At 32.9% G+C, this 21,202-nt stretch overlaps 1 protein-coding gene across 2 annotated transcripts in view; it reads left to right on the forward strand.

Annotated features, from left to right (window-relative positions):
- The window catches only part of LOC118183285 (putative ATP-dependent RNA helicase Pl10), a 143,744-nt gene that overhangs the window by 29,684 nt on the left and 92,858 nt on the right, over nucleotides 1-21,202 (forward strand). The window contains exons 3-4 of one of the 2 annotated variants that reach the window (XM_035352760.2): nucleotides 1,360-1,554; nucleotides 12,521-12,611. In XM_035352760.2, the coding sequence (XP_035208651.1) occupies nucleotides 1,360-1,554; nucleotides 12,521-12,611 (286 nt within the window). The remainder of the gene's footprint in view (nucleotides 1-1,359; nucleotides 1,555-12,520; nucleotides 12,612-21,202) is intronic. The other variant, XM_035352761.2, reaches the window with a different exon arrangement.

Below are 21,202 nucleotides of genomic sequence, written 5' to 3' on the forward strand. Positions count from 1 at the left end.
AGAGATTCCAAAAAGAAAAAAGTAATATCTGTTGGAACTTGTAAGGAATCCGACCATTAACCCTTTGTGGCACAGTGGACACACCTAAAAATTTCCTTCTGTACGCACAGAAAAATTGAATGAAATAGTATTTATAGGTTACTCTGAACCTTCTTTTTTTATATAGTAGATGGCAGCTCAACACAAACCAGTCCATATATTTTAGCCATGTTTAGTTTTTTAAGACCCTCATTTTTTCAAAGAAATCTTCCAGATTTTTTTTAGTGTATAAAAGGAATTGTTTGAAAAGAAATTTCTATGTTATTTTTTTGGCTATATGCTAATCTCCTTATTCTATATTAGTTTTAAATGTTTACCTTGAAATCTTACCTAAAATCAAACAGCGAACCCTAGGTGTGCCCATACCGGGCTCACCGATAATCTAGGACGACTGAGAGTCTGTATTCGTTGTTTCTCGGCATCTCATTGGGCAGTTCATTGACAACAATGATCGTTTCAGCTCTCTTTTCGAAGCTCTATTTAATCAGTATGCCTACAGAATTGAAAGATAACTGCTATCTTCACAAAATTTTACTTGTGTACTCCTCTAGGCCTAAGTAGACTGCCTACCCTTTTTTTTCTTATCAAAACTCCAACTTTAAAAGGTAGCATGCCAGAAAGGGTTAAGGCAAGAAGTAATATACAAGTAGATGTGCTTGTGGGATCTGATAGCTCCAAAGTAATTAACAGACCTTTAGTAAGGGTGATGGAACTGTTCACAGGATGAGATGGGAAACAGTGTGTAGCTCAGCTGACATTGGGGAAATGTAGAAATTATCCATCCTCTTTAGTTCTTATAGATTACATCAACAGGTTTAACCCTTCAGTACAAAGTTGGAAGCTCAAGGCCTAAATTATGCCCTCAAAGGAAGAAATTCTGATACCCAAATGCAGAATTTTTATTATATTTAATTGTATGCCTGTCACCCTGATACTCCTTTCAGAATTTGCCGTATATTCAATTTCTGTATGTTTGAGGATTGCCGTTAATTGATTATTTTATGATAGCTGATATATAAATTTTTTTATTTTATAATAAAACTAGTGTTATTTTATTTATAATATTTTCTTTATGAAGCAATCAGCTAAACAATTTTTTTTTCACATTTAGATGTTAAAAACTCTCAACTGAAGGTTTAAGTGTAACCTATACTTAATTAGTGAGGCATTATGCACATTTACATTGCCTATAGTATTATTTTATAGTGCTGTATAATCCTTTTATTTTTGTAATAGGAAAGTTGCATGAAAGTAATAATTTTGATACTCCCGTGTTTTATGCATAATGATTTTTTTTTTTTTTTTTCTGTAATTTCATAGAGCGATACGTACCTCCTCATCTTCGAAATCGTCAGAATAATCATCAAAATAGTGACAGTTCATTAAAAAAAAGTAATCAAGATTCTCAATCAAGGTCTAATTACCATAATGAAGACAGTGAAAATTTTGAACTAAGGAGGGAAGCAGAAAATAGTAGATCTGGTGTTAGGGAATTTGAGCGAGAAAATTATAAAGGTAATTTTTTTTTCCTTTGAGATATGTTTAAGTAATATTGTTGCACCATTTTACAAGAATATATCACTTACATATTTGTAAAGTTAAACAGTTCTCTGTGGCCAACTTGTACCAATAAAATTGGTAATTGCATTCTGGATTTACAAATAGAAAAATATAGAAGTTTTGTTTGGTTGCACATAAAATCATAACATTAAATAGAAGTTAAATTTGCCTGTGTCTCTCAGTATGATATTCATTCCGTCGCACAGATATTCAGGCTTAGAGTGTCAAAGTAGCTTTACAAACTGCTATCAGTTACAGGCAGTAGAATCAAAATTTTGCTTAACATACCTTTTTCTTTAAAAAAGGGATATTTTTTAAAGAGCATTTACATTTTAATTTGGACAAGTTAGCAGCAAATTTACATGTCTGCCTCGTTTAAAGCTTTTGCCTTCTTCATTTTATATATGGTAGGGAGTAAAAAATGTGCATTTCTGTTTCTCGGGCATTCCATGTTAGATGATTTTGCAGAAGATAAACAGTTAGGCTGTATTTAGTATCTTGAATGTGAAACATTTATCTCTCGCTGTGAGTAGTTTTGCATTCCAAATTTATTTGTGTAATAATGTTAATAATCCTTAACAGATACTTAAAGCTTTCAGAGCAATTTCTGTTGGAACTTTTGTAATGAAAAATATAAAGTTATATGTATTTAACTTTGCAGCGTGACCTCCCACCTTGTAGTAACAACAGCAGACCAGGAACAACTTACCAGTCGTGAAGTTTTGGAGATACTTGTTCTGAGTCTTTGGGCCATTACAATCTGCCCTCTATCAAATTTGGTTAGATCAGCAGTCTTTCCCTCACTCACAAAAGTGCAAGAATTATTCCTTACCTTCTCCAGCAGCAGTTAAATATCATTCCCACTTAATCACACACCTCTCTCTTCACGGATTATATTTTATATGCTTATATGAATTGCATGAGTAGAGGCCAACTTTTGTACCCATGAGAGCCAACTTGGAATGCGTGCTGTGTTGTTAAGTTTAGCCTGTATTAATGAATGCATCCCTGGAATAATAAACATGGTCTATTTTAAGACAATTGTTATATTTTCTGCTAGTTAACTTCATTAATATTTTTGCAGACAGAATAACACCTAGGCATGGTGCAAGACTTGCACATATGAAAATTTCAGAATGCAATTTTTAATGCATTTTCACAAAATAAGTCTTGACGTCATATAACGCCTTGAAAATGTAATAGTTTAATTTAACTACTGTGAGTGCTCTTACCTAGCAATGAGTTCATTAAAATCCATTTCAGTAAGTTATTACAAATTATAGCTTTAAAATACGTGTGTTCATATTGTACATTATAAGAAAGTATGAAAAATTACATTAAAAGTCCATGGCAGTAGTAATATTTTAACCTAGCAGTGGGTTACATAAAAGATCATTGCCATGTGAGCCTGCAGCTGGCTTCAATTGGATTGTTATATCATTATTATTAATTGAGCGGTGTACCACAAATTTTAGTTTCTATTATAAACTGATTAAATCTTCTTTTATGATGAATTTGTATGAAAAATAAGCTAACATAAAAGTGTGTATTTTGCAATCCTAACCTGGCATATCTGTTATTTGATTATTATAAAAAGAGTGAAAAATTCTTAAAAATGGGAACCGGATCAATGGTGATCATGTTACTGTGAAGTTACAACTGATGTTACCATAGAAGGAGGATAGAATTTTTTTCTTGTTTAGCAGTTCTAGAGGTCGTAGTTTTTAACGTTTCATTTAAATTATTCCAGAGTTTGTTATTTCAGATCATAAAATAATTTCGCGTGTCGATTTTTTAAGGTTCTGCTGAATTATGTTAAGTGTTTATTTATTATACTGACGAGCCAAAACATTATATCCACATTTTTCAATGAAGTCGTCTGGATGACATGGAGAGGTGCGTGATTAAGTGGGAATGATATTTAACTGCTGCTGGAGAAGGTAAGGAATAATTCTTGCACTTTTGTGAGTGAAGGAAAGACTGCTGATCTAACCAAATTTGATAGAGGGCAGATTGTAATGGCCCAAAGACTCAGAACAAGTATCTCCAAAACTTCACGACTGGTAAGTTGTTCCTGGTCTGCTGTTGTTAGTATAGTATATGCAAAGTGAATAAATGATGGTGAAAACAGCAGTAGATGTGAAGGTGTTGGACGTCCCCATGTTATCAAAGACTGAGAATGTCCCGCTTGGTACAACAAAATAAGTGTCAGACCGTTGCTTAGCTGACAGCCCAATACAATGCAGGTCCAAGTGCAAGTGTTTCAGAACACATTTCAGTGGACACTGTTGGATATGAAACTTTGCAGCAGATGTCCCACTCATAAGCCTCTGTTAACCAAGCATCATTGTCAGTTATGCGTGCAGGGGTTCTGAAACATCAAGACTGGACCATGGCTAAGTGGAAGAGAGTTGCCTGGTTGGATGAATCATGATTTCTCGTTTATCTTATCGATGGCCATGTCAGGGCACACTGTCATCCAGGTAAACAGTTTCTCCCCCCTGTACAACAGGTTATTCACAAGCTGGTGATAGTAGTATTATACTTTGGAGGATATTCTCATGGGTGGCTCTGGTTCCCTTAATTGTTGTAGAACATATGAAAGCTGCAGACTATCTGAACATAACTGCGGATCAGTTGCACCCGTACACGACGTCTGTGTTCCCAACTGGAAATGGAATCCTCCAGCAGGACAATGCCTCAAGTCACAAGGCTCGAATTGTGTTAGAGTGGTTCGACGGGCATAAGGAGGAATTTCAATCAATGTCCTGGCCACCCAACTTGCCTAATTTGCCGAATAGAGCACATTTGGGATGTCATAAAGCAGCAGCTCAGAGCTAAAAGACTACCATGTCAGAATATCTCGAATTTATGTGACTGCTGCTTAGACATTTGGTACAACCTGTCTCCAGCCCTTTGCCAAGAACTTGTGACATTAATGCCAAGGCGAGTTGCAGCTGTTTTTTAGGCCTAAGGTTGCACAACACTTTATTAAGTTGGTGATCATAATATTTTGGCGCTTCAACATAGATCACACAATTTTTGGAAATGATGTAAGGTGATTTACTAATATAGTACTGTAAGGTGACTTTTTTTTTAACTTTAATTAACTTTTCATGTACTAACTTGAATTCTTTATATTCTTGCTTTCCTAAAATTTCATAATTTATTCATTACAGAGGAAAATTAAAAAAAAATTTTTTTTTAGAAATTTGCTACTATTATTATAAAATTGTATTTTTATTCAATGTTAAAAAATGTTTATTATCAATGTTAAAGCATAGCTAGGTGGTTACCATGATTTCTTCTTTTTTGGGTAATCGTAGTGGATTCAGTTTTCATCACCAATGACTACATGATGCAAAAATACCCTTTTATTTATATCTGGCAAGCAGCATTTCACATCTAAAAAATCAGCAATAGTGCGCTTTGCCATAATTAAATACACCACACCACTAAACCTCGCTTAAGGCAGTCTCACAATATGCTTTTACAAACAATCAACACACCTCAGCTGGATATTTTTTCAAATTAAAGAAGTAAATCAAAAGTTCCCACAAATGACGCTCCATTCGCCTCAGAAGTCGACATTTTTGTACTGAAAAAGTATGTTGATATGAAATTGCTACAAAGTTATGTTGTAAGCAGATGTCCAAACTTACGAAATGATGTTTTACATCAGAGTTTTAGTCATAACTTACTAGTGGTGCCATTTTTTTTTTTGGTCTAAAGGTGAAAATATATTTTTACTCCTGATATAATATTTGAGTGTAACAAAATTCAGTACTGTACTAAAATAATGATGATGATCTTTGCAGTTGCAAAGTAAAGAATTTGCAAATAACAAATAAGTATTACATATTTAAATAAATTTATTATTAATTATTGTACATTAATCAGGAAAATAAAGAAATAAAAATTACACTTGCTTGCTGTTGGTATCTAATTGATGGCATGGATGACAAGCTGTGAATTAATCTAAAATAAAATGCTTCTCAATCTTATGCAGAACTTCTGCTCTAGTAGTAGTAGCAAAAGAGCATATTAAATATAAAGGCACTGAAAATGATGCATGGTCAAATCTGTAGTATTAAATATAATTAAAATTTGAACCACTGCAAAATATATGCCCTCCATGACCCCTCAGGTGTTAAAGGAACAGAGTTGCCAACTCTCCCGATTTAGGCGGGAGACTCCCGATTTTCGACCGCTCTCCTGCCAACCTGATTTACAATATATTTCTCCCGACGTTTTCTTATTCTTAATATTTCTCACGATTTATTTTTTTGTTTATTTTTATGGATTTGGCTTAATACTTCGTTATATGAACAAAAAAAAAAAAAAAAAAAAAAAAAAAAAGTGATTTTGGACGTCTGAAAGCAACTGAATTTTCTCTAGATTATATGTAAAATAAAACCTTGCGAATCAGATGAGAATTTCTGCTTTGTGAGTGACAGCATCCAGAATACGTTCTCCAGTTCTCCAATGGGCAACGAGCTCCACTGCGTGTCATCTGGCATATATTAGCCAATGAGCACAAAGGAAGCTCAAGGCCATTAACTGTCATTTGGATGTTCTTTCGTTATTTCGTTCATCTTGTTCTGAGTTGTGTGAGTACACGTGCCTTTGGGAAATAGTTTTAGAAATTATCATCTTTTGTTATGTCTGCAAGAAAGGTGAAATACTCGTGCACGTTTCAAAAATCGTTCACAGTTGACTTTCCTTCCATTATTTCCTCAAGGAAATGTAATAAATTTGCGATGTGTACCATCTGTCGTTGTGATTTTTCGATTTCGCATTGTGGAAGGGCATATGTTATCAAACATGTGTGTACACAAAAACACAAGGACAACATGAGTTGTTTTGAAAAAAATGAAAAATTAAATTTTTCTTCAGAAACAAAAGACCAAAAAGTGATTAATGCAGAATGTCTGTTTTCTGCCTTTTTACTGGAGCACAACCTGCCACTGAATGTATCGGATCACGCTGCAGCTTTATTTAGAAAAATGTTTCCCGATAGTGAAATTGGTAAGAAATACTCAAGTGCAAGGACCAAAACAGGTGCAATTGTTAAAGAAATGTGTTTGAAAAATGAATCTTCAGTTATTGATTGCATTAAAACGGCTTTGTTCTGCCTCTCTATGGATGGAAGCAATAATACCATTTCAAAACTGTATCCAATTGTTGTATCTCTTTTTAATCCAGAGTCTTCAGAAATTGAGTGCCGTTTACTTTCTGTCCCCACTTTAGAAGGACATTCGACAGGCTTTAATATAGCACAGCTAATTATTAAAGAAAATGCAGTCCCTCTGGATAGTTGCTTAGCACTTGGTGCCGGTAATGCACCAGTAATTGTAGGCTTGAAGACTGGTGTTGCAGGCATCTTAAGAAAGGCAAATTCAGATTTGTGGATTATGAGGCTCACCTGTCACCTCTTAAATTTTGCAGCTGAAAAAGGGGCAGCTTCTTTACCAATAAATGTGGATGAACACATTGTTGATATTTATTATTATCTTGAAAGGAGTTCTAAAAGAAAGGAAAACTTGAAACAGTTCCAACAGCTGCATAATACTGAAATGAGAAAAATTTTGAAAAGTGTGTACACGCTGGCTGTCTTTAAAGAAATGCTTATCTAGAATCCTCGATCAATGGAACTTGCTTCTTGCATTTTTTAAAGAAGTAAATGCTTCAACAGTTATAAGATAAAAGGCTCTATTAAAAGTTATAAAATACCTAAAGTAAATGGAGATGTAGTTACTACTTCCATTGTTAAAAATAGGTTTGAGAAAAATAAAGTAATTTCTGCACAAATCACCAATTCAACTGGCAGTTCTCAAAATAATACCGCAAAATAAAAGCGTAAAGCTGATACAAATTTCTCTCAAAGTAAAAAAAAATTGCTCCACACACAAAACATTTTCTCGATTACTGTATGTTTATCTTGTGAAGAACAAATATTTTTTTTTCTTCGGACCTTAACAAAGCTTTTTGCTTTTTTTTACAATTCATTTTGCCATCGTCCGATGCTCTTAACACAGTTCTACAAAGCAGAATTCCATTAATTCATGTTTTGCAATCAATGATTTATGATCTGTTTAAAGACATTTTTATCAAAGTTTGTAAAACCAGTCTGTGTTTTGTCTTATAATTCTATATATGATGTGATTTATGGTGAAATAGAAAATCAGAAGAAAGATGAAGATTTGGTAATAGGAGCTGCAACTACAAAAGTAGTGGAAGAACTTTCAGAAGAAGACAAAAATAAGTTTTATCTTCATGTTAGAAGTTACTTCGGTACTTTTCGCTGGCGCAAATCTCGCCAAGCAGACTTTATTGGCGACAACATACATTATACACACAAAAAATATTTAAAAAATGTTAGTCCTAAGAATTCTTTTTTTGAAGGCATAAACATTTTAATATCGCTTAAAATTTTATAAAAAGCCGATAAATAAAGACAATAAATTTATAAAAATACATTAATTTAAGAATTTACTATGCTTTCATGGTTCAACATCCTGTTTCGCCGGTTCATATCACGTGACCCCAAGCGATCTCATCTCACGTGTACTACTCTACAAAAATATAATGCTCTCAGTAATTATCTATATTAATTTCAAGTTAAATCTTAATTTGGAGTACAAGTTTAAATGCAAGAAATACTTCAATTCGTACGAATAACTTACTCAGAAATTATGTAAAACTGCAGTGCTTTACTTCGCTAATGCATTCTCATTAGAATTGATGAATTTAACCTTTGACTTTACCTTTTCTATATTTTCGGCTTCGGGTAAGCGCTGTGATTGCATCCTAATTGATTTAATTGCCGAAAATGGCCTTAGACATAAAACTGAACTATCTGAATGAGGCGTAAAAGGTTACCAGCGAGAATATTCCGTTTGGCATCGGTTGTACCATTATTGGCGACTTTATCGCTTGCGCCGGCAAAACGGAAAAGTACCGTTACTTCTACCGAGTATGTGATTACATACTACATAAATTTCCAGTCAACGATGAAGTGATTTTGCATGCTAAAGCTTGTAATGTTTCTGCTCTAGCAAATGCATCTTTTTCTGATATAAGGTACTTTTTGAACAGATTTCCTGTGTTACTTCGTTTAGTCATGAAAGATGATGATATTGATGTTGCTACTCATATACTTCAGTCGCAATTTTGCAGTTTACAATTAGAAAACTTGGATGAAGTTATAAAATCAGCTAGGATTGACACCCAGTGGAGTTTAATTGGAAAACTGAAAGGTGCTGATGGGATTTTAAAATATTGTGAACTGTCTAGAATTATGTTGGCCTTCTTGACAGTTCCCCATAGTAATGCGGAGTGTGAGACTATTTTCAGTGTTGTTGCGAAAACGAAGACTAAATTTAGATCTAATGTTAGTGATGACACATTAGAAAAACTTTTATTAGCGAAAGCAGGCCTACGTGGCAATTGCTATGAACAAAATTATCAAGTTTCTTTCTTAATGAAAGCAAAATCTGCCACTGTTCATAACATTTGTATGAAAACTGATTAAAATGTCTTTTTTTTTTTTTTTTTTTTTTTTTTAAATGATGCAAGTAATAAAAATGTTTTTATGTCTGAGGTATTTTTGTGTTGCTTGCATTTAAGACTTAGTAACTATTTAAAGTTAATTCATTATTAAAAACTATATTTTTATCATTTAAAAAGTCTTTTTAACATTGTGAAAAATCTCCTGATTTCTTAAAAAAATCTGATTTTTGAGTGTCATGAGTTGACAAGTATGTACTGGAATTGTTTGTTTTCTGTCTGTTCCTCTCCATGGGAAACTTCAGTATGCTTTGTTAAATAAAGAGTGTTAATCATTCGAGTTTGTCATAAAAAGAATTCTGGCTTGTAGAGAATGTAAATTATTCTTCAGAAAAAGTCAGATCTTGTGTTGTACAAAATTAAGTTATTTTGGTGTTCAAAGAATTCTGGCTTATAGATAATGTAAATTATTCTTCTGAAAAATTGGTGCTTGTGTTGGATAAAATTAAGTAATTTTGATGTTTATTTAAAATCTGTGGATGCAGGATGGATTGACTGGGGTACCAATGAAGATATGCAAGCTGTACACATGTTAATAACAGTATGCACAGTAGCATGATAAACCCTAACATAAGAATTAAATTCAATTAAATTCAACATAAGAATTAAATTCATTAAACAATTTCTGTTAGCACATATCATTTGTAATTGTCAGCAGAGGCGGGGATATTTGCAAGAATGCTGCAGCATGTAGTACCTTTATATGCCTAGAAACTTTTTCTGTTGTTGAAAGTTCAGTTTTATTGCTTGAAAGTCATGCAGAATTCTAAAGGATGTTGCCTGTGTTTCTTCGCTGATTTAAAAAACCAAAGAAAACTGAACCGAGATGAGCACAAGAGGGCAAAATAAAACTGGATGCCTATGACTTAGAATTTGCCTACAATTTCGGTGGTTTATGACATCATTTCTGAAATATTTTACATAGGAATTATAATACCTTTCTTTAAAATCTGTTTGATATATCCTGGATAAGTTACATGATTCAAGAATATTTTCATTCTGTATGAGGTGATATAGCCGAAAGAGGCAGGTATTTACTATTTAATTGGCACAAAGGAGCGTTAGCTTAGAAGGGCTATTTATTTTGTTTCAGCATTTCGCGTCAATTCACTGTAAATGTCCGAATCACTTTTCAAACTGCTGCCACTGTTATGTTTAAATAATAAAGAATCTGCATAAATGTATGTATGCTTCTCACATTGTGATAAAACAACATTACCTAGAACCATTAAACCATCAATGTTACCTAGAACCATAACGTAATCCTCCTCTGAATATAGGCATCTGGAAGCCAACATTTGGAATTTGTTTTATTATCGATTTCATATTTTGTAACAGGCCCACCAGCGGCCGAGCGGTAAAGTCACTGAACACTGGTAGTTCGGTCCGAGGTTCGAATCCCGCGAACGGGCTGACTGCGTGGGTTTCCCCATGTGTTTTTCCCATGTGTAACGTGTATACGAGCCAGTTTCCTTTAGAAAGTCTTCCACGAAGGCTTCCCATCCCTTAGGCACATAGCCCTAGTGTGCTCTGCCATAATTAAATACACCACCATATTTTGTAACACTTCAATGAATTTTTGATTAAGAAACTCGATTTCAAAGCAAGCAATGGCAACACTGTACAGTGTGTGTGTGGGAAAGACATTTTTATCTTCAGCACAAGAGACTGCGCATCAGAAATTCGAAAGATATGCTCATTTTAAAATTATTTTGCGATATTGCTATTGAATTTAATTTAATGGTTTAAGTGCGAAGAACATGATATTTAATAAATAAAGGTAACACAGAAAACATTTTAAAAAGGTCCCTTTGGGTGTAGTGTAAAATCTGAAAGCGTTCGGATTTTGTTTTTTAAATCTGCGATCACAAATAAATAAATAATGTACTAGTCGTTCTAACTTTTTTTTAAAAGTATACTGCATAGATTGTTTACTTAAATCTGCACACTTAAAGCAATTTTCAAATTCTCATCGGAATTAACACCCCCCCCCCACACATGCACACAAAAGAGTATGAAATATGGGAAAAAGTAACGAATCCACAAACATGGGTTTATACAGGTATAGGTAGAAGCTAGGCCAGTATTTCTGTAGCATACCAAGGGTAATTAAGATATTCCTGAATCACATAAACTTCAATATATAATATAATATGGTTTATTTGATTTTGTGGCCTGCTGTTTTAGTGATTTCTATTTTAATATATTTCATGTTTTAAGATTTTATACCTGTTCAAATCTGATCTCATTATCTGCATTATAGGAAACTTCATCTCGGCATCTGTCATTTTTTAGCTTCTCTGTACGTTAAGCTTTTCCATGGTCTTAATCTTTTGTCTGTAAGTCTCATTTTTGTGTGAAAGCATTTGACATGTATTCAGCACAGATGGCCTTTAGAGTTTTGCACCAGTAAACTCACTACCACTACCACCACTGTATGAGGTGATATAAATGTATGAGTTTTTCTTTAAAAAATAACTATTATATCGTTGGGGGTGGGAGAAAAAATTTATCAACTGATTTGTTTTATGTACCAGTGATATGAATGATTGTTTTCAAGCCTGAAATATTTATTACAGTTAATATATTAGTGTATGTTCTTAAGAAGCAGTATTTTGTTTAAGAGAAAGTCAGGCATTAGGTAAATATAAGAACAACCCGGAATCTTTCTGCAAAGTAGTTTTTCATATTGAGTAGATGTAAAACTGTAATTGAAAGCTTAGTTGCTCAAGAAAATAGTTATAATGATGTATATATTTGCTTTAAAAATCAAACTTTTAAACCTGCAAATTGCTGTTTATATTTCTTCTTATTTAAAGAGATTTTGATAAAAATATTAAATCATTTTTTTCCTTTTTAATGTTGGTTACATAAATATATTAATTTGGGGCAAGAAGTAAATATTTGCATCCAGTTCAATTAAATTTTGATAAAGAAAATTTTGTTGATAGCGGTTTGAATCTTTGGCAGAAAATTGGTTCCACACTCAGAGAGAGCAAATGATATTTTCAAAATGTTACAGAGAACCAACGTATTAGGACATAATTTTTACTTGTAATATTCTATGTTATGTTAATAATTTGCCTTGGCTGGTAATTTGTAATTCATTGGGTAAAAATTCGGACACCTTCATGGGCATTGGATGCAGCACAAAGAGCAGTACACTAAATATAGAATGAAATATGGGGTAGTAACAGTAACTGTTGGACTGTTTTTCTTGCTGTATCTAGTGTCTAAAGCACAGTATGTACTTTAGACAAATTTCTTGATGTTCTATTGCCCTAAAGTAAATACATTTGTACATATATATCTATGTATATAATATCCATATTTGTGAATTTCAATGTTTCAGGCCGTGGAGATTTTTCTAACTTCAGCAACCGTGGTCGAAAGGCAGGTCCTGAATATTCTAGTAGTACTTTTCCATTAAGAAAAGGTGACAGGTAAATATTAAATAACATGCCAATTTATGTATATAATTTTCTATTCTTGGTATTTTTTGTTAGTCTCTTTTAATTTAAAAAAAGAAAAAAACATTATTCTTTATCTATGATTTTTGATTTTCTCTTTGGCAAGAGTCAGTGCCACTTTCAGTGCATTAACTTCATTATTAATTATATTAATTTACTAGAGACATCCAAATTTGATAATTCCTCAGAACTTCATAAAATTTTTTCACAACTTTCATTTTTTATATATTGTTTTAGTATATGCTTTTTACACAGGATGCTTAGAAACATTCTGCAACTAAATATCTCTTAAATTGTGGCCATGGGTGTAAACTTCCATTTTTAATAAGTGAATCAAACAAGATAGGCTTCCTGCATATGTTTATTTTGGTCACAGTACATTTTAAAAAGTTTGAATTTGATTACAGGTACCAGACAGTTATCTTTAGAAAGCTATATGGGCCAGCTTTATACTTTTCATCGTCAGCTTATTTCAGTTATAAGAATTTTTAATATGAGAAATGTGTCTTAAGTTAGTTATTTTAAGCATATCATAGAATGACACATTTTAAAAGCTTTTTAAACAGAAGTGCTATTATGAGATAAGAACAATGCATTGAAATCAGTAATGGCCTGTAAGCAGTGTAAACAGTAAATCTTTGTTTAGAAAATTGATTGGTGTGTGTTGTTCTGTAACAAATAAGAACCAAATGTTCATTATAGCTGAATCATTTAAACAAAAATCTATCTTCAAATGATTCAAATTGCCCAACATCTCCTTAACTGAATTTTTTTTTTTTTTAATTGGGGAGGAGCTGTATTCAAGCATTGTTATAGACAGCTCTGCATTAGTTTCTGAATATAAATTTTTATTATTTCTTTTATTTAAAAGAAACATAACTAATATAATAGTAATTTTTCTCATTTGCAGAAATGCTTAAATTCAAAATTTTTTTTATACACTATAATTCAGTTTTATAGGGTAACTAAAGTTTTTTTTCAAGGAATTGAATGGAATAATGACAATTTTTTTCAGCCCCAGTCCTGCATACATGAGATTGTCTTATAAACAACCTTAAGTAGGATAGAATTGCACTATTTATTAAAACTTTCTTCAGAAAAGGCCCATATAAAATTACGTTTTACATATTTGTTTTTTAAAAGTGGCATTTGATCAAAAGCACCATAGTTCGAAATTGTCATAGTGTTATTTGATTAATTTCTATTCCAAACTCAATTCCAACTATTCAGATTTTTTATTTTCCTACTGAAAAATAGAAAGTATCTCAAAAGGAAATGCGAAATCACCGCTACTAGAATGAACTGCAGTGACATCAGCTGAACGAGTCCTCAGCTTTTCGTTTGCATACCAAAGTCAGTTAACTTCTTTTCTATAGACTTTGAGTTCTTCAGGCTGTGAGAGACTGCCAGAGCTACCATACTACAGCATTCTAATTCATGCTATGTTCAATAGATGGCAGCACATTATCTAATTGTATTAATTTTCGAATTGTTGTAGTCTAGGTAATTAAATAGTAATACAATATCTAGCTTTAATACAAAGAGTAGAGGTTGCATAAGAAACTCACGAGGGCCACATGCAGCTTCAAGGCTGCACATTGCTCACCTATGGTCTACTTGTTTCCAGCTTGCTTCAAGACTGCAGTGAAATACAGAAGAAATCCTTTATAAGGCTTCTTGTCTGTTTCAATAGATAAAATCTGCATTTCTGCATTTTCTTTCTACATTTCTGTGTTACTATAACTAAAAATTTTGATTACTTTGATAACTTGTTTCCTGTTTTTACATTTTTTCCCCCTTTCTCAACCATTTTGCAACTCTGTCTATTTTCTTGGTACAGTAGAATTTTGACAATCCTTAAATCACTGTGATCTGTGTTCATTTCTGGGATGTTAACAAAATTTGATTTTCTGAGAATTCAGCATTTCAAATTTAAGGAAGATATTTTTGACACACATACATATACATACATATATATATTTAAGTTCATACAACATTATATATATATATATATATATATATATATATCAGCAGTCGTGAAGCTCGGCATCAAAGTTCAGGCATGGCATTTCACAGACTGGTAAGGAGGATATCCAAAGACGACACAAAATTATTTAGCTTTTAACTGCCCATTTTTATTTATTCCAATTAGCAGATCATTTTCCTTTTAGATAACACTCTTTAAATTACATATCCCTAGTGGTTTTAACTAAGTATGATTGAATTTAAACTTTGTGCTTCATAACTAATTCTAACAAAGGGAGAAAAGATGGACAGGGCAGCACAGAATCTTGTAGCAGCGAGATTAGGAAGCAGTCTGACTGAAAAATGGCGCATACTCAGTATTTACAGTAGCAGTTACGTAATAGGCTAGCAAATTCAAGAAGGTATTGGTCTAGAGGGAAGATCCTAAATTGCAGAAAATTAGTTAAAGGTTGCGTGTTCGCCAAAAGCAAAGCCATCGTACTTTTTTTTATATTTTACATATATATATATTAAAATTTTAACAAAAAGTGTATGAACAGATTTTGATTGATGAGATGAATTTATTTTTGAAGTTATTTAGTTCTGAATTTATTTTTGAAGTTATTCTCTGTTTTTCTTGAAACGCATGCATCAAAGCACTTACTAAATATGAATTTCTGCAAATTTTCCATTTTAGATAAAATCTTCCTTGTATATATTTTGTTGCCTTTTCATTTTGGGTTAATGTGGTTATCATGTGTAAAGAATTTGTCCACAATTTTTCCATTGCTATCTTCCAACTTAAGTGCACTCCATAGCCTGTTTTTTTTTTTTTTTTTTTTTTTTTTTTTTAATTTTAAACATTTTTGCACAACTGAAATTTGGCAGTTTCTACTAAGGTGATCGTCCTAATATGTAATTACCTAGTGTATTTTTCTTTTATTCAAAAGCATAAACAGTAATTTGAAAGTAATTTTGCTGTTTAAAATAGCACTTTTTTTGAAATGTAATCAAAAACTTGTGAGTGCATTAGCTGTAATCCAAAAGATTCTCTAATGTGCATAGGCTCACCAGCAGCCAAGTGGTAAAGTTGTTAAACACTTGTAATTCAGTTCAAGGTTCGAATCTTGAGGCTGGCTGCATGGGCAGTTTTGGAGGTTTCCCTATGTGCAAAGTGTCTAGGAGCCGGTTTCCCTTGGGAATTCCTTCACGAAATCATCAATCCTTTTAGGCGGGTAGCCCTTGAGTGCTTTGTTATTATTTAATAAACCAAATGAAACCACTAATGCACATAACCCTTGCTTTCAAAGTTTGCAGATTGCTGGAATTCTAAATATCTATATATTTCTTTAAAACCACTTTCTTGCTCTTGAATAAACTTAATATGTCTGAATTGAAAGTGAGGACTTTTTATGCTTCACTTAGTGTCTTACATAATAAGATCATCTTCCTAAACTGAATATATCATGTCAGGTATAAACAGAGTATACCAAAAAAATTTTTTTTACAGAGAACGTACTTTTATTTATTTATAAAATAAATTTAAGTAATTGAAAATATTTGTAAAGCAAGCAGATATTCGAGGCATACTTATTTTGATTGCAGTGTTGCTCATTATATTCTACTAAGTATCTCTGTTAATTAAATATTTTATTATTTTAATTTAAATTGAGTTTTGTTGTTTTTCATTTGAAATTATAAAAAAATTATTGGACATACATCAGTAATAACTGACAAAATAAGTTCTTTATATTTTTAATGTTTTTGTGAAGTATAGAACATTGTTTGAAACTCAATTGTTTGGAATGTGACGACGTTTGAAGTAATGCTATAAGTAAGATACATAGTATTTTTTAATAGCATAGAAATAATGCGTTCTAAATTGATTTTATGAAATGATTCTAATTTGAACAATAATTTGTCTGTTATCAGAATTTTTGGCTTTGCTTTCCTGTTGTGTGCAATATCCCATAACAGCAGTAACTAGGAATAACTTATTTTTCCTGCAATTTTCACATTTTTCTGAAGGTTAAATGCTGCTTATTTTCAATGACCAAGCAGAAATTTAATTTTTTTAACAGATACATACTATATTTCTTAACAGAATGCTTATCCTTTCATGCCTGTAACAGTTATAAAATTGAATTGACCTGCAGCAAAAGGACGTTAAAATTTTTTAATATGGCTTTAAAATTGCTGAAATTACAAGCTTTGCATGTTTTTTCATCTAATCATAAAAGATTGGTCAAATCTTTAGCTATTTCAGAACCACTAAGTGTGTCATGATTTTATTATCATATTTTAACTACTGACAGGGATTGTACAGTTCCTTAAAAGATTTTGGGGGGGGATTTCACATTTGATTCTCAACTACCCCAGCATAGCTAACCAATGTATGGAATTCTTGATCTAACTAAGCTAGCACAGTCATGCTCGCTTGAACTTCTGACAAGTGTCAACTCTTGGTAGCTTGCCTTTTCTTCCTTATGTTTTATTTCATATGGTTTTTTTTTTTTTTTTTTTTTGTGAACTTCCAGTTGTGTATTTTGTTACTATGCAGAGTATTTAATTCTTATACAATAAAGCAAAATTTTACAATATTTAGAACAAAATCATGAATTCTTAATTTTTATCTGTCTTTTTAATTCTTTGAAATTTGTTTATGATGTATATTTTTTAAATAAGATTCCATTTGTGTAATTTTATTCAGTATAATTTTATTGCTGAAAAATCATACTACATTCATTTATGTGTATTTTACTTAAAATTTAGTTATTTTATATTCTGCAGAAGGTTTTACCATATTTATATGCAATTTTTTTAAAACTGAATTTTATTTGATGTGTGATATCTGTTATTCAGCTCAGTTACCCATTGATAATGCTATTGCCTAACTAAAAATAATGGTAATAAGAAAATAATTCATCATTTCAGTGAAGGTTTACAGTAGTATTTGGAGCTCTGTTTTTTTTTCTGCTTGTAATATCTCAATCATTTGTCCCATAAAATAGTTGTGGCTGTAAATTGCAGTTATCACTTAACAGTTTGAAAACTTTTTCAAGTTGTGGCTCCCTCAACGTATAAATTATAATTCATGGCCCACTGTGCAGAACAGTCATAACTTGTGGTAATGAAAATACTGACGTTTTCATTTTAAATTTAACTTTCTATTCATTTTATTTGTATAAAGTACAGAAAGAAAACATAGAAACTTTGCCAGTTGCTAGAAAAGAAAATGTTACAGTACTCAAAATAACCCAAGCTGCAAATTCAACTTGTAGCGTTGCGCGCCTCCAACTTGCACGCAACCAAGAGGTGACTGTTGAAACTGGATAAAAGACAGAGTCTTGTTAAGGGTTTAAGTCCCTTTTTATTCAACGTAATAAATTACAAGTGCGTGCTCTTGACGCTCACAAACTACGCCAACTCGGCGGTAAAATAAAAAAAATAACCTGAAAAGAAACTAAAGACAAGACTCTAACTACGAGGCTCTCTAAAAGTAACTAACCTCACCGCGTTTTGCAATACCGCTGCTAATTCAGCAAACTTGAAGATCACGTTGAACGAATAACAATACTTCCAGGCAAGCACACAGGCCGAAACACGGGGTTCTTCAATTTCTGGCTAACTACCTCCGCGCTCGTGAAGTAAGAACAGCACACCTCGAACTCGTTTCCTTTCTATTTAACTCGGAATACTTCCGCTGATAATTTGAATCCTCGCGCGTTCTACTAAAATTTACATACTCTGGCATTGGCAGTTCCAGGGGAAAGTAAGGCTTGACAGGAAAGGCAGTTTAAACTTAAAATAAATGTTAGTTAAAATAAATATAAACCCTACATTTGCCGATGCCAGAATTTGGAAAACTTGGAAGCAGGTCCTACAAACGACCTGTTGTAAGTTTCTATAATTCTGAACTAACTCTCGAGAACCTCGTTTACACACAAAAAAAATCTTATGTAACAAATTGTATACTAAATTTCTGTGTATACTTATAACTCTCTCTTCTTACAGCAACTTTTCCTGGACTTCATCAATCAATCTTGGTCTTTTCCTTCCAGCATCTGGAAGGAATAAGTATCAGTATCTTTCTAAATACATTATAATTTACACTTTCTTCACACAATAAATTTTTGTTTTTAAACGATTCGTTTTCCTTAGTTTTATTACTTAATTCACATTCATTCAATTTTTCAAGCATTAATTTAACTTTACCCTGGTTCTCCACCATGTGTGGTGTCAAGCGGGAATATTCGTGTTTTAGTCTTACAACACTTCCCCTAACCACCATGATTTGTTAGAATTCAACGACCAAATAGACACAACTTACTCGACATTCTACAACTCAATGAGCTACTTTAACATTCTTAAAAATTCAAGTGTAGGTGGAGAACCCTACAAAACACATTCATTCTAACTTCCCCCTCATTCATCTTTAAACATGCAGGCTTTCGCTCTAAAGCATGACTTTATCTGCAGTTTAATACTTAAATTTTGAATTCATTCCTTTTGAGCATTTTACTTTTAGCATCTAAAATTTTATGCTTCTAGACTAAATTCTACTTTTATATAACATTCAAGTATTTACATACATTTACAAAATTTTAATACATATGATTTTTACAATTTACCATAAAATGAATAAGAGAAATAAATTTTTACTTCACTCATTCTTCGCCAAGCTGGCGGCACTGAAACTAAAATTCTTATTAATACAGTAATACGAAGTTATTTTTATCTTCGGCCAAATTTTGGCTTTAACATAACAGAATTAGTCTTTCGACCAACAGAAAATGCTTGTTTTTAGCTTTTATACTTAAAGAAAATAATACTTTTGCCTTAGCTAAATAAAGTGAAACAAAACTAAGTCTCAACCGAGACATATTGACTTTCGTCAAAACATAGAACTTGTACTTATGCATAACATTTCGGAACAAAAGAGAAAAAAAATTTAATAGGAGATTTTAACTTATCTTTGAGTTTTCGATGCTTGAAACTCCGTCATTCTTTTCTGGCAATATTGTTCCCAAGTTATAGGTTTCATGGACGTCAATCTTCTCCTTACTGACCTCAGAGTGTCGTCCACATTAGTTTTTCTTTTGCGTCCTCTGCATGCTGGCCTCTTGGCGGAGTAATCGTCGGGCAGTTGTCGTTTCCGTTTTTCCATGGGACGGCTGGTCTTGACGTCCTTCGGCCTGGAGTCCTTCTTGAATTTCTTCTGTTGTTCCTGATATTTTTGTTCCTCCTGTTGCCGTTTCAGTTTCCGGAACGGCGGCCTTGCTGGCACCTGACTCTCTGGCCCTGGGCGCGTTCTCCTTGATGTATAAATTCTCCTGCGATCCGTTGTAGGTGGTGTTTTGCTCTTTACCACGGTTTCTTTACGCGGTGCATCTGTATTATTGTTTTTCTTAAATGCTGGAGTTTGAAAGTTTTTATTTTTTCTTTTTGGTACCGTCGTCCGGGTTGTAGAAGGGCTAGGTCTCTCTTCAGTTCTCTGCTTCTTGGGGTGGTGGAACAGTTGTTGTTATCTCTGCACCTTCTACTTCGTTTAGACTTGAGTCCTGCAAGAAACTTTTAAGGATTTCAAAATCATTTGAATTATAGTATTTTTTCACCTGGTCGGGACTTGCTTTACAGATCTCCCCTCTCTCGTTTTTAAGATATAATACGACTCCTTTGATTTCCTGAATTACATAGGGGCCTTCAAATTTTGGAGCTAGCTTTGCCGTAAAATTGTCTGGGGCACTTGATAAAGAAAATTTCCTCTTCAATGCTTTATCCCCAACTTTAAAATCTGCTTCACGGCGTTTTCTATCATAATATGCTTTTTGCTTATTTCTTGCCGTATCCGAGCTTTTAAGCGCCTGATCAATCAGTTTTTGCACATCTTTCTGTTTAAACTCTTGCTCTCTTTGTTGCACAAAGAATAATTTATCTAAAGGCGTAATTAACTTTCTGCCTAAAAATAATTCTGCTGGGGTTTTTCCCGTAGTATTGTGATTTGCCGTTCTTAAAGCATAAGCTAATTCATTTATGTAGCCATCCCAGCGCTTGTGATGTGTGCTCACGTAACTGCGAATTATTTTTACTATGTTTTTATTCACTCTTTCTGCTATGTTTGCCTGTGGTCTATACGGAACCATTTTGCTATGGCGTATGCCAAGTCCATTGCATATGTTTTCAAATGACTAATAAATTGTTTTCCGTTATCGCTAATGACTTTTATCGGTGCACCGTATTTTAAAATGTATCTGTGTAAGAATGCATCTGCGATTGTTTTGGCTGACGCGCGTTTAAGTGGAACAATTTCTGTCCATTTTGGAAAATGATCTACTATTACTAAAAGAAAACGATTTTTATTTAACTCGCTCTGGGGGTAGGGACCAAGAAGATCTATGCCTAAAATTTCATTCGGAAATGTAGCGCGAATGCTATTTAAGTACCCGGCCGGGCTGTAATTAATATCATTTATTAACTGACATTGATTGCAGGACCTGACATACGCCGTTACTATTTTGTATAATTGTGGGAAATATACCGCCTCGCGTACCCTTTTTAAAGTCTTTCTGACCCCTAAATGACCCACTGTTTTCGCGTCG

Source organism: Stegodyphus dumicola, chromosome X1 (genome assembly GCF_044657685.1).
Source record: "Stegodyphus dumicola isolate Sdum_Otavi_A_Nest chromosome X1, ASM4465768v1".
Classification (NCBI taxonomy): Eukaryota; Metazoa; Arthropoda; class Arachnida; order Araneae; family Eresidae; genus Stegodyphus; species Stegodyphus dumicola.